Source organism: Amblyomma mixtum, chromosome 10 (genome assembly GCF_055824585.1).
Source record: "Amblyomma mixtum isolate Tamu chromosome 10, ASM5582458v1, whole genome shotgun sequence".
In the NCBI taxonomy this organism is placed as follows: Eukaryota; Metazoa; Arthropoda; class Arachnida; order Ixodida; family Ixodidae; genus Amblyomma; species Amblyomma mixtum.
Genome location: NC_143021.1, coordinates 24531956 through 24545324, shown reverse-complemented (window position 1 = coordinate 24545324; position 13369 = coordinate 24531956). Strand labels below are relative to the sequence as shown.

The window sequence follows — 13369 nt, the reverse complement described above, 5'->3', positions numbered from 1 at the left end:
CACCGCTTGGGTGGCCTGTTTACCTTGTTGCCGCAGGAGTGACCTCCGCGGAGGTGATCATAAGCCACGCGCTGGTCCAGATGTCCATGGCGTACATGCAGACGGTGCTGATGCTCGTCGTGTTCGTCAGCGTCTTCGACACGCCCGTGCGGGGCAGCCTCACCGCCGCCTTCTCCATACCCGTCCTAATGGCACTGTGCGGCATGAACTTCGGTACGAGCACACACAGGACGCGCCTGCGAAGAAGCATTCTGATGCCAGTGCGATGCGGGGAAAATTTAAGTGTTTATTTCCTTCAGAGTTAATGCCATTATGAGCCCTATTCCACACTTAAAAAATTAACGGAACTGACTCTATTCCAATTAGCAACCACTGAATTGCTGCAATTCATTCGCCCATGATGCGTACGCTCTTCCCCATTTCGCGTGCAGAAAAGCATCACACTTCGTTACAGACAACTTGATATCAAGTAGAAAATTATCTATTCATGACTTTCAGTCAGACGGGGAATCTCTTCTAAAGGTTAGTTGAGCTAGTGCCATTTTACCGGTACTTGTGACTGACAGTACTCGCAGCCTATGTGCTAACACACTCGTTACTGGCTCCTGTTTGGACTAGCCAACCGAGAAATTGCGGGATTTTCGGCAACACAGCGCTTGTGTTGTGTACTTTTCTTCGTACATCGTCCCCATTTAATGCTGTGTTTTTCCTCAAAAATTAGTCACGCAATTAGCCCAACTTGCCGTCCTACTGCAACATGATTTTGATGTTGCGGTCGAAAAATAGTGGCAGGATTTCATGCTTTCAGTAATTTCAGCAGTACATTGGTCTCTGGCAGCTGAACAAGCATCAGCGTAATCAGAAAGAGGAATAGAATAGATTTTACGCAGAGTGAATTTGGATCCACTCATCCTCAGTACTCCCTTTAAGTATGGTTCACGAGCCCGTAGCTCAAGAAATTGTCCTTGGCATTCTTTCCTCAATATTCTGACAGGAACTGCGCATCAAGCGTTCCTACTACTTGCAGTGGGATCCCCGTGACAATGACATGCTTTGAGTGTGTTGAGATATATCTTCCCCTGAAAGGCTCTTCGCCAGCCGTGTCAGCTCGTTGCTGCTCGCTCATACGGACACACGGCTTTTAATCAACGTTAAGGAGCCCGTGTCGCAGAAAACCCGCCGTCGGCGTCGTTGGCCGTGAACGAAAAATCTGTGAAAAACTTGCCAGAGATGCAACCTAGGTGGGCCACCTTGGTCACGTGACCATGTGGCGCCACCACAACCTGCCCAGCGGATGTGAGCAAACTGCCCGGCGTGGCAGGTGGCAGTTCGATAATTACTGGCAGAGTGTAGGTCTTGTCAAGCCTCCTGAGGGCTTTTTGCCTGCACCCCCCGCATTGCAATGTACGCTGTGATGTTGAAATAAATTTGATTTGATTTGATTTAATTTGAGAGGTCCCTCCTAGGTCGCACAACCTAGGTCGCACAAGACCAACCGGTAGCAGCACCTGTCATCGCAGGGCAGTGGCGCATCGCGTAACCGCTGCATCACTGTGCCAGGGGTGGAAGGATGACTCCTAGAGATAAATGAACATAGAGATTATGACCATTTCCGCATATATGGACATTAACCCATTAACGCTATCGCGTCACCCTTAAAGGCCAAACGAAAATGTTCGTCCCGTAAAAAAATTTCATGCGTACATTTAAGTCCGCTTAGGCGCAGTAATGCGAAATCATTTCTCTTACTGCGCGTCCTTCTTCCTCGTGTGCGTCCGCCATCTCGACTTCGTCATCTCGCCGATGATGATGATGATGATGATGATTTAGCCTTCCCTTTGTAACGGGCGGGCTCCTACCAAAGGTGCCCTGGCTGGATACACACACACACATAAAAACACCACTATCAAACGCGAAGCGGCAAACACACACGCAGCTACCGACGAAACAGTACTGGTCTAATGTAGCACCAGCGTCCACCACTCTGTCAATCGGCGCTTCGTCGCTCCAACTGCCGCATGGTCTGCCGCATCCGTTGTGCAGCCCTCGTTCGAAGAACGGAAACCCATCGATGATGATGATGATGATGTAGCCTTCCCTTTGTAACGGGCGGGCGCCTACCAAAGGTGCCCTGGATGGATAGACACCTGGCTGGATAGCGCCTGCGGAAGCGTAGCGCCTCGTGCGGTGGCGTTGGCAGCTTCTCGCAGAGTAGGACGATGTGCTCCGTTGTTTCGTCGTGCTCTCCGCAGGCTCTGCACTGGGTGCATTCGACTGTAGTGTCGAAGCGCTTGCGGTACACAAGCGTTGGCATGGCACCCGCACGTGCCTCAAACAACAGGCGGCTGCCTACACTGTTGTCGTAGAAGCTCTCAACGCAGATGTCCTGCTTGGCTGCCCGGTACACTTCCAGCGTCGACTTCCCCTCCATGGCAGCCCTCCACGCCTCTCGCTCCTGCGCACGCACTTCGGTATTAACTGCCTTGGCCCATTTCCTCGCGTTGTCGGCTCGTACTTCATTTCTGAAGAAGCCGAACTTGCGACGAAGGTGTTGGAGCCGCTTCACCCATGTAGTCCGCAGGCAGTTTTGACTTACATAGTCAGACTCTGCGCGCCCACCTATTTTTGTGCATCAGGCGCAGCCGGTGCAGTTGTGCATTTTGCTTCTTGCCTCGCGAGCCTCGAAGGTAGACCAACCGAGGTCTCCCTGCACTGCCTCGTTAGCCACCCGCCCATGGCACCCCGGCGCCAGACGTCCCACCGCTCGTTGACCACGCTCGAGCCATTCCCTTGTGGGCGATGTCACGCAGATAACTGAGTTCGCAAATGACAGTGCGGGCACATGAACTGCCTTCCACAGCTCGCGGACCATAACAAATCGATTGCAGCCCTATAGGCACCGCCTTCTCAATATGTTTCCCGCTCGCTGCGAAGCTTGTTTCAAGTGTTCCTCATGTCTTGCAGCATATTCTGGCTGCGTGCTGAACCTAATGCCTAGATATCGGTATTCCGTTGCCATCTAGAGGACGTCCCCGTTAGGTAGGTGGACCGGCTGCTCGGCGTCCAGCGGTGCTGAAAAACACAGCACAGCCGACTTCTTTGAGTTGAAGCTCAGGCCAAGTGGTGCCATGGTCTCAGCGCATATGTTGATGAGGGCCTGGAGGTCCGCATTTGTCTCTGCCATTAATACTACATCATCGGCAAAGACTAGACCTGGCAATATCCATCGGTCCTTTACACCACCGCTGATGTAGCTTTGCGTGAACCCCAACTGCGCTTCCAACAGCTTGCGCTCCACCCCTGCAGCGTACAACATATACAGAAGAGGGGACAACGGGCAGCCTTGCCTCAACCCTTTCTGTACGACCACTGGCTCCGAGCTGACGCCGCACACTGTGGCCACCACTGTGCAGCGTGCATAGAGGCGACGAAGCACGTCGATCCAGGCGGAGGGCATTTCCAATGACTCTAGGCGTTGCATTATAGGCTCATGTGGTACGCTGTCATACGCCTTCGCGACGTCCATAAAACAGCATGGCAGCCCACGAGCTTCCCTTCTTGCAACCTCAATACACTGGGTGAGGAGAAAAATATTATCTTCCAGCCGCCGGTCTCGACGAAAACCATTTTGGAGCTTCGTCAGATGCCCATTTTGCTCTGCCCAGCTACACGTGCGCCATCTGCTGTACTAGCGCCGCACATTGCGAGGGAGGTTTTAGTGGGTGCCGCATGATGGGGCTACGATTGCACTCCAAGTAGGGTGCCTCGATGCCAGCGCCGCTGTTCGAACGGCGGCGCTGGCATCGAGGCACCGTAACTCCAAGCACGGAGGAAATTTGCCGGAAACGTACATCTGTAATTTAGATGCTCATAATTACTCATGTACGCCTCAGTACATATCTCGAAGATACGTCTCTGAGACATCAGTGCATTCAGTAGACTCGCCTTTATTCATTTCCAAACGTTGAACCGTCGTAGCGGAGAAAAACCGGTAAGGTTCCTGTGTGCAACTTAAAAAAAGGTTTTTGTTCCTGGCGGCACCTGCATTTTTTTAACCCTTTTTAAAACATCGTAGCCTGGGCCTGCACAGCGGCACTGGGAAAACTATTTCGCACAACACGGTACACTTTCTTCCGTTTCACAGTCGACAGAAAATCATTTGAATACCGCGCGGATAGAAATCTTGCACTCGCTACGATTTCCGGCTAAAGACCGCTGATATCCTACCCTAAACCTCAGCAGTTGCAATTACGTACTTCGACAGCAGGCGCAGCCTAACTTCGCATACTGTGCGCGAAAACGGGTCTCTTGTGTCCCGAAAAACAAAAAAACAAAACGATTCACCAGCTTCCGCAAAAACAGATGGCCCAGTCCCAGCCCTCCGTCTTGTACCTATCGGAAAAGGTTGGTCAGGGTGCAGCGCTCCCATTCAGACGACCAGATGAAGACGGCGAAAATTAGGTGTAGCTTTTGAATGCTTAACCGTGATCAGTGCAACACCTGCAATACGTACCCGAGCCTGCTGATAAAGAACAAGTTGCAAACAGTGGCTGTGGCAAAAATCGGCAGGATGGCCCCTTACTTTTCCGTTCTCTTCCGCATCTCTTTCATATGCCCTTTCCAGAACTGTTCACTGTCTCGGTAAGTATCAAGCATTTTTAGAGGGAAATAAATTATTTTTACCCCAGATATCTCACTGTTTTAATTTGTTGAAAGCCGGGAACAATAGATCATTTTCTGTACACTGTTGGGAAGGGGTTTATTTTTGGGATGTATTGCAGACAACCTTAAACAAAAATTTTCCACTAGACCCGTATGGCATCCGGTACTTATGCATAGAAAATGAGGATGGGGTACCGTTTGACTTAATTATGCTGATAGGCCTCCACTGTATATGGCTCTCCAGAATCGCAGGCTATCGTTGTGACTGAGATGCACGACCTGCTCGAATTTATTTTAGGGAAAGTATGGCCTGGTTTCTGGACATCCAGAAAGCAGCTGTGGAGCCTTCTGAGTGGCTCTCAATACTAGAGCCGTTGTGCATGTTGCGTGAATTCTTTTATGACGAAGCCAGAATCGAGCTGGCTGGCTGACTACTTCAGTGGCGTATGTACGTAGCGTTCAGTGTGTTTTTTGTTGATTTTTTAGTTAAATGTTTTGTGCCAAAGTTAGGCAATAAAGAAAAATAAAAAACTGTCGCGGCGGAGTGGAAGCGTTCTCGTCTCGCATGCCTGAAGCCCGGGTTCGATTCTCACTTACGCCGCCGCGGCTGGCGCATGCATTTGTAACCAGTCGAATTCTATATTCGACTCCATACCTCCACCTGCGGAAGCAAGACGAGGATTCACTCGAAGTCATCCTCCGCAAAATTATTAAGCGGGCTCTGGACCTCCCCGTGACCACCTCCATCAAGTGCCTCCTGGGGCTGGGCATGGTGAACACATTTCGGGAGCTCCGGGAAGCTCACTTGACCAACCAATACACACGTCTCTCGAAGACATCGTCAGGTCGCCGCCTTCTTGCCCGACTACACATCCAACACACCACTCTCATGGAAGAGCGCGTACGTATTCCATCCCAGTGGAGATGCGCCCTCCACGTGCGCCCTCTTCCCGCGAACATGAACCGTGAGGACCATAATGGCCGGCGCCTGGCGCGGGCGGAAGCCCTGGCCCGCCACTATGGATCGAAACCCGGCGTATTCTACGTGGATGCCTCCGGCCCCCACCATGGGGGATGGTTCACGGCTGCAGTCGTCCACGAATCCAAAACAGTGAACGGCCTTACTTTCCGAGCCCGTGACATAACACACGCGGAGGAGGTCGCCATTGCTTTGGCTGCATCTCATTCCAATTCAAAAACAATTATTTCCGACTCGCGAGGGGCATGTCGGAACGTCGAGCAGGGCTGGGTACCGTATCTAGCCTACCGCATTCTCCAAAACAGCGTCTATACCGGGGACCCCGCTCACCGGCGTATCGTTTGGGCTCCTGCTCACATGGGCCTTGAGGGAAATGAGGCAGCTGACGCCGCCGCCCGCGCTCTCTCTCACCGGACATTCCCCTCCGACCCCGACGATCAGGAACTCGAATTCACTCCAGCTTACTCGTTTAAAGACATTTCTTTACTTTATCAATCTGGCCATAGTCTTTATCCCCGCCCGTGTAAAGGTCTCTCAAAGGCGGAGGAGCGGCTTCTGCTTCGCCTATATACAAATACTTTGCTGTGCCCGGCAGCTCTAAAACACTTTGACCCTTCTTTCTCTGGCAGCTGTCCGCACTGTCCGGAGAAGTCTTCGGACATCTACCACATGGTGTGGGCCTGCCCCTCCAACCCTGCTATCCCCCCTCACCCCAACCCAACCCGGGAGGACTGGGAGGCGACCCTGCTCGGCTGCTCTGACCTGCAGGCCCAACGGGCCTTGGTCGCGCGAGCCCGGGCAGCGGCCGACGCCACTGGGGTACCGAACTAGGGACCTCCACCTAGTACTTGTGAGGGCTGGCCCCCTTTGGGTCAGCTCATACCTCACCTCCCGAAGTTTATCTGTAAATAAATGTTTTCCACCACCACCACCGTTTTCTTTGCATTACTTTTATTAAGATCGTGCAGACACGCTCTGCCCATAGCTTCTGTCCATAACTTCCCATCCACAGCGATGACGACACTCATGAGCCAGGAAATGTTTTCGCATTAAGAAATTTTTTTTCTGCCCTATGTCCACAGAGAGCCGTAAAAAGAAGAGATGGCATTCGTAAGAGAAGTGAATGCTTCTGGAATCTCTAGCGAAAATTGCCATTTTTCAAACCGAAACTCGAAAAAGGGCAGTCACGCTGTGAGAGAAATGACGAAAAAGGGGCCCAAAGACAACAACAGACGTCACGGTGTACAACGAGGGGCGGGTTGGCCCCGTGGTATCGGTGTTTGGAAGGCTCGCTGCTTCCCGTAGAAACTACAGCGAGCGGACACGCGTTCCAAGCGTGCTCTTTTGGGGGCGCGAGCGCCGACCGCAAGAATTTACAACACTACGAACGAACGCACGCAAGCCAGAGACCACCTTTTGTTTCAGGGCGTCTCCTTTCGTCCTGTTACAGAGGAGGCAGTGTTCGTCGTACAGCTTTAACGAAAACCTTCTTTTACTGCGAAATTACGATGACGATTGGTAAACGCCGAGCAAGATCTTGCGATTTGAGACAGAAATGGTAATAGCCTACAGCAAGACGTACACAAGAAAGACTGATGCAGGACATGCGCTAACGTCTTCCTGTAGCGCTATTACCATTTCTGTCTCAAATAATTAACCATCTAGCCCAAACTGACGTTCTTATAAATATAGAGATCTTGCGACGTTTGTGGGTTTGCACCATCGCTGCCGACTGTGCCGCCACCCATTGTTTCACTCCTAGCGACCCCGCTTGACCGGTACTCCCGGGATTAGTTGCCCCTCGAGTTGGTCCCGGGAGTACCGGTCAAGCGGGCGGGGGCGCTAGGAGTGAAACGATGGGTGGCGGCACAGTCGGCAGCAATGGTGCGAACCCCCATACTACCACTGCACAAAATACGAAACGCAACAAGCGGACGCAATCCTGAGGAAAGTTTCAAGACGGCGCTTCACCTACCGCCATCAACATCAACCGACAAACTACTGGCTCTGGGGCTGCACAACAGTCTCGAAGAATTCCAAGAAGCGCAAATAATAGCGCAAATCCAAAGACAAACTATCGGCAACAGGCAGAAGACTCGTGAGCAGATACGGCGGTGAAGCTACGATAAAGGAGACACAAAGCACGGAGTCGATACCGGATGAATGCAGAAGCACCATCAAAGTAGCACCGATACCCAGGAATATGGACCCGAATCTACGCATGGTGCGAAGAGAAGCGAGAGCAGAGTATGTACAAAGAACACTGGCAACTAGAAACGACACGGTGTGCGTAGACGCCGCTACATACACTCAGGACAGGAACCACAAGAAAAGCAAAGTGGCAATGGTGATCAACTCGGACCTAAAAGAAATCACCAGCGCATCAACCCGAACTGTACGGTAGTCGAGGCTGAAGAGGCAGCCGTGGCTCTAGCGGCAGCGGAGGGCTACCGATCCAACAGGTCCTTAACATTACTCATCGACTCACAAGCTGCATGCCGCAACTACCTAAACGGCAGAATCAGCCACAGCGCGCTCCGCATCCTCCGCTCAAGTGGCAAAATAGAAAACAACCAGCCCGAACACACGATAGTTTGGGTGCTGGGACATACCGACATTACGGGAAATCAGGAGGTGGATTGGATAGCTCGAGGGTACGCAACAAACCGAGGATCCAACAATCCCGACACCGCTGAGGAACCCGAGCCGGTAGCCCAAAGCCTAAACTACAACTGAGGGATCAGACGAAAATACCCGCCCCCACGCGAACAACTAAACAGAGAAGACGCCGTAGCATGGCGACAGCTACAAACGGGAACATTCCCGTGCCTAAACATGCTAAGCAAAATCGGCCCCACGCAGTACGAAAGCGAGTGCCCGTGGTGTGGAGACAAACCAACCCTATACTATACCGCATGGACTTGTCAGAAAATAGACCAGCTAGCCATAATAGAAAACCCGAATGCGGAACAGTGGGAGAGGGTGCTATCCAGCGACATCCTGAAAGTCCAACAAGGACTAGTAAGGCGTGCACACAGGGCAGCTACCCTGAGCGCAGGCCTGGACTAGGGGAACCGACACTGAAGAGATGGAAGACTCCATCTGAAGCCACAAAAACCACTGTAACTTAGAGCAAATAAGCGTTTTCCACCATCACCACCACGACCGATACTGCCGCCCACACCGCGTCGCCGGCTCGATCCGCCGTCCCCGCTCCCAACGCAGGAGAGCCGTCGGCGTCGGAATCACGCGAGCAACCGCGCAGCGGCGATGGACGCGCGCTGCTCGTGCCATGTCTTTTCATGCGGCTGCCTTTGAGGCTGTGTTGCCTCAATTGCTTTCGCTCGTCCTACTCGGTTTAACTATGTTAAAAGCCTGCCATTTACGACATGAAAAACAATGATAAGCCAACATTACAAAGCCAACAGTAAGTAATAAGACAAGACAACCTTCATTCAATTCTGCTTTCACACGTTTATAGAATTTAGGCAAAAATCCTTTTTTTTTCGATCCAAATCACAACAGATGATGTGGGATTTCGACTCATTTTGACCAGTCCATTACGTCAGAACATTAGTGCAAGGAAACAGAAGCGTAGAACTTTGTCACCGTTAACATTAATACGCACTCAACATATTAAAAGGTATCCTACAGCAAAAGCAAAATTTCGTTCTATATGGCGCTTAAGGCGGAGCGTAAGTGTCCACTCCCATTTTTTCGTGACGCTGTTGTCTCGAAGCATGCCGGCACGAGTTGTTCTGCTCCAACTGTGGGGTTTTGATGCCAGGACTGTGCCACTGCGAACACGGTCTCTTGCCACTGCGAACACGGTCTCTCTCCTCCGAGCAGGGTTCCTGACGTCGTCGGTGTCCAAGGACGAGGCCACGGCCCTGTTGCTCTCGTTGGCGGCGCTATACCCCACGCTGCTCGTAGGAGGTGAGCGATGCCCGTGCGCTGTGCCGGCGGCATCGGGCTGCGTGTATCTAATACGAGGTGCTTTCCTTTGATGGGTGATGGTGGTCACCATTTAATTTTAACTGCCCGGACAGCTCTGCCAAAGAGCGCCATGGCGAAAACGTGTTCTGGTAGAAGAGTCGAAGAGGCAGGGGCAGGCAGGGGCAGGCAGGGGCAGGCAGGGGCAGGCAGGGGCAGGCAGGCAATCTAAAAAGAATAAAAATAATGTTGCCCGTTTCTCGAGAGAATTCGAGGCACGCACGCCGCATTCCTGCAAACTTTTTAATCTCATCCGCCCACCTAACGTTCTGCCGTCCCCTGCTACTCTTGCTTTTTCTTGGGATCCACTCATTTAGCCTTAAGGACCTGTTGTTATCTTTCCTATGTCCACTATCCATACTGGCACCTAAAAGACATGAGGTTGTAAGGAGATAGCGCCACCCAGCGTCGGTTGTGAGGCAGAAGACGAAAAAGCACAAGGAGCGCGTGCGGCGGGGTACGGCGGAACAGGTGGAAGAAGATTACGTGGCAGAGAAGAGAACAACGCGGTGGGCGACGGATGTGGACGTGTTCTGCTGGCTTCCCGAGTTCCGGGCTTGGGCCTCAGCCGCAGACGTCCGGGCCACCAGACCCGGACATCCGTCGTCGAGAGCCTCAACCACCAGGCCCAGGCGCCACTCTTCTCTTCTCTGCCACGCAATCCTCTTCCACCTGTTCCGCCGTACCCCTCCGCACGCGCTCCTCGTGCTTTTTCGTCTTCTGCCTCACAACCGACGCTGGGTGGCGCTATCTCCTTACAGAGGTCCAATCCCACTCAAACCTGTACTTTTCTGCACGTGTTTTATCAATTCTTTGGCATTAGAATTGTCTTTGCAGCTCGTCATGCGTAACCACTTTGGATACAACGGACTTTGGATTGCCACTTCAGATACAATGAACTTTAGTTAGTTAGCCTCAGATATAACATACTTTCATGTGATAACTTCGTATATAACGAACTCTCGTGCATTACCTCAGATATAACAAAATTTCGTTTTTTGGCCTCGAATATTGCCACGTATCATTGTACTGTTTGTTCATTCACGCTCAAGCCTGCAGGAAAGGGTTGTTATCACTTTTGTTCGTGACGCGAGAAGCGACCAGACTAATCTCGATTGATCGCAGCCATGACAGGCTGCATCTAGGTTTTTCTAGATTACTGTAGATGATCTTGTCCTGTTATCTGGAAGTTTCCTTGCCGCCTTTAAATTGAACGATGCCGCGAGCGGCGGACATTCGTAGTTCGACGACCGACGAGCACGTTTGTTGCTTACGCCGCCGCCGAGTGATTTAGTTATTATGCGGGCGCAAGTCAGCCCAAATAAAGAGCTTCGTTTCCAAGACTGGCTGGTGTCTTCCTGACCGCTGGACTGCCGTCACTACAACGTGACAATATAACGAACGTCAGAGTGTCAACCACGGATATAATGAACCTAATTATAGCACCACCAGAATGAGAGCAGTCACTGTGTTCTAACGCATTCACTCGATCTGCCGAGAATCGCGTAAGAGTTTACTGCTCGTGTTTTCTCGTGGCGTGGACTGTCGCGCGGACGGATAGAAATCTCCTGAGAAACAGAGGTGAAAAAAAGAGGCGAAAACCGAAAACACTATGCCGTGACGACTTCCGGATAATGCGACGTCACACCACTCCCATGGCTATATCGGTACCTAAATTATAAATCTTTCGGGGACCTTAAGTGTTAATTACGCTTAATTACACATTTTACCACCAAATTTGACACAAATTCGACGTTTTTACGACCATTTTGTCACAATTTTCACTATGCCGGATGACTTCCGGTTGATGTGATGTCACACCGTTACCGTGGCTGTATCGACGCAATATCGACATTTTGCCTATTGTTTAATTAACAAATTAACCTGCAGTAATCAAACTTGGCTTCTAGGTTCATTGTTCCCTCTTCTATCTGGAGCAACCATTGGTTTTCTTCTATCTTTTTTATTTCCCGAGATAAACGCGTGTGACGGGCTTTGTTAACAGGCGACCGTATGAGCCATTAAAGGCTTGGTCCTTAGTACAGCCTTTACCAAAATTTTGGAGCCCTGGGGGGGGGGGGGGGTGCTTCTGAGCTACACCGCGTGGCTTGTAATGCATCTGTAGTGGTCAAAATCACCTGAAAGTAAAAAGCTTTCTGGTCCTGCCCCCTCAAATCAGAAAGCCTTCCACCAATGCTACAGGAGCCGTCCAACACGGCTTAGAATCAAACCTCCTGGGCTTAAACCTTTGACAAAGGCTGTACCTTCCTGTATACACATGAGACCGAAGGTGCCAGTTGTAAGCTCGCCAATGCCGTGGTATACACGAGCTGATCTGGGCTGCGTGCTGGGCGCGGTTGTGCTGTGCAGGCGTGCTGTGGCCCGTCGAAGGCGTGCCCAAGATGCTGCGCGTGCTCAGCTGGAGCGTGCCGCACGGACTGCCGGCGCACGCCATGCGCGGGGTCATGCTGCGCAACTACACCTTCGACAACCCGCACGTGGTGCACGCGGTCGCCGCCACCAGCGGATGGACACTGTTATTCATGGCCGGCGCCATGATCATGTACTCGCTCTCCAAGTGATTGACGATGAAGGCGCTCTTTCACTGCCTCTTCTTCCTTGCGCGTGCTCTCCGCCACGGCGCACGCCTCCATTTTTATTTTTACGCAACTTTGTTTAAGTATATACTGTGTGAAATAATCAGCTTCCTAAATTGGGGGGCAAGCTAACTAGAGCAACTCTACAAAGAATAATACAGCAGGTTAAATATCTTTAAGGAACGAAACAGCGGAACTAAACCGAAGGACCAGAAAAAGAGAGACACGAACACGCGCTGTTTTTCTGGTCCTTCGTTTTAGTTGCGCCGTTTCGTTCCTTAAAGATGCAATACCAACTCGCCCACTATGCTATGTTGCTACAGGTTTGATATACGACAATGGAAAACATGAGCACTGCAGTACAATGGGCAGCCAGAATCAGGAATGGAAAAACAAAAATATAATTTGGGTGATAAAGGCCAATAAGCATATCTTTAAAGAATGGATATGCACACTTTTATGCAGATTCCGTTCGCCATAACATAAACCACAACGCGAAGACACCCGATGATCTTGCAAAAGAGTGAACACGTTATAATGAAATGGCAAAGTGGCAAAGAGGAAAGAAAGGATCGAAGCATTATGTGGGTTCATCACTTTGTTCTTTATAGGACTAACTCCTGTGCCCCATCCACACAGCTAAGAGTACTAACCGACTACAACTAACCGCCAATCTCCTAGAACATTGCTCTTTAGTAATACTGCCTTTGCGAAGCCAAATTAAACTGATCATCGATCGTTTGTAATCGTGCTGTAAAAGCGTTTAGTCTCTCAATGGTACAGTTCAAATTTGCAAGCCTTTCCCCCCGTCGCCCCATTTCTAGCTCGGACACAAAGCATACATATCACCTTCACCAAGCACGTGTCGCCACATCAGACGTCCGCTGAAAGTTTCGCGCCAACGTACCTGTACGACTATATGTCCAAGTATATTTTGCTCCAAGCCGCAAGTGACTGGAACGACCTTTCCTTCGAATTCACAGCCATCTGCCCGTCAGCTTTCCTAGGTAACGTAAGATTTCACCTCTCATCATGACAAATAAAATGCTTCATTTTTCTTGTTGACTCCACCTTTCATGTAATAGTCTCAAAATGGAAATCTTTAACGTAAAAAATACAGCGGGTACTTTTGTACGAG

General features: G+C 50.9%; 1 protein-coding gene across 3 annotated transcripts in view; it reads left to right on the top strand.

The window, feature by feature from the left end:
* Positions 1–13200, top strand: part of LOC149325399 (ABC transporter G family member 23-like) — a 48466-nt gene extending 35266 nt beyond the window's left edge. For 2 of the 3 annotated variants that reach the window (XM_089564043.1, XM_089564045.1), the window contains exons 13-15: positions 37–213; positions 9491–9577; positions 12005–13200. In XM_089564043.1, coding sequence (XP_089420169.1) covers positions 37–213; positions 9491–9577; positions 12005–12314 — 574 coding nt within the window. In that variant the 3' untranslated portion in view covers positions 12315–13200. The remainder of the gene's footprint in view (positions 1–36; positions 214–9490; positions 9578–12004) is intronic. The other variant, XM_089564044.1, reaches the window with a different exon arrangement.
* Positions 13201–13369: the final 169 nt, after the last annotated feature.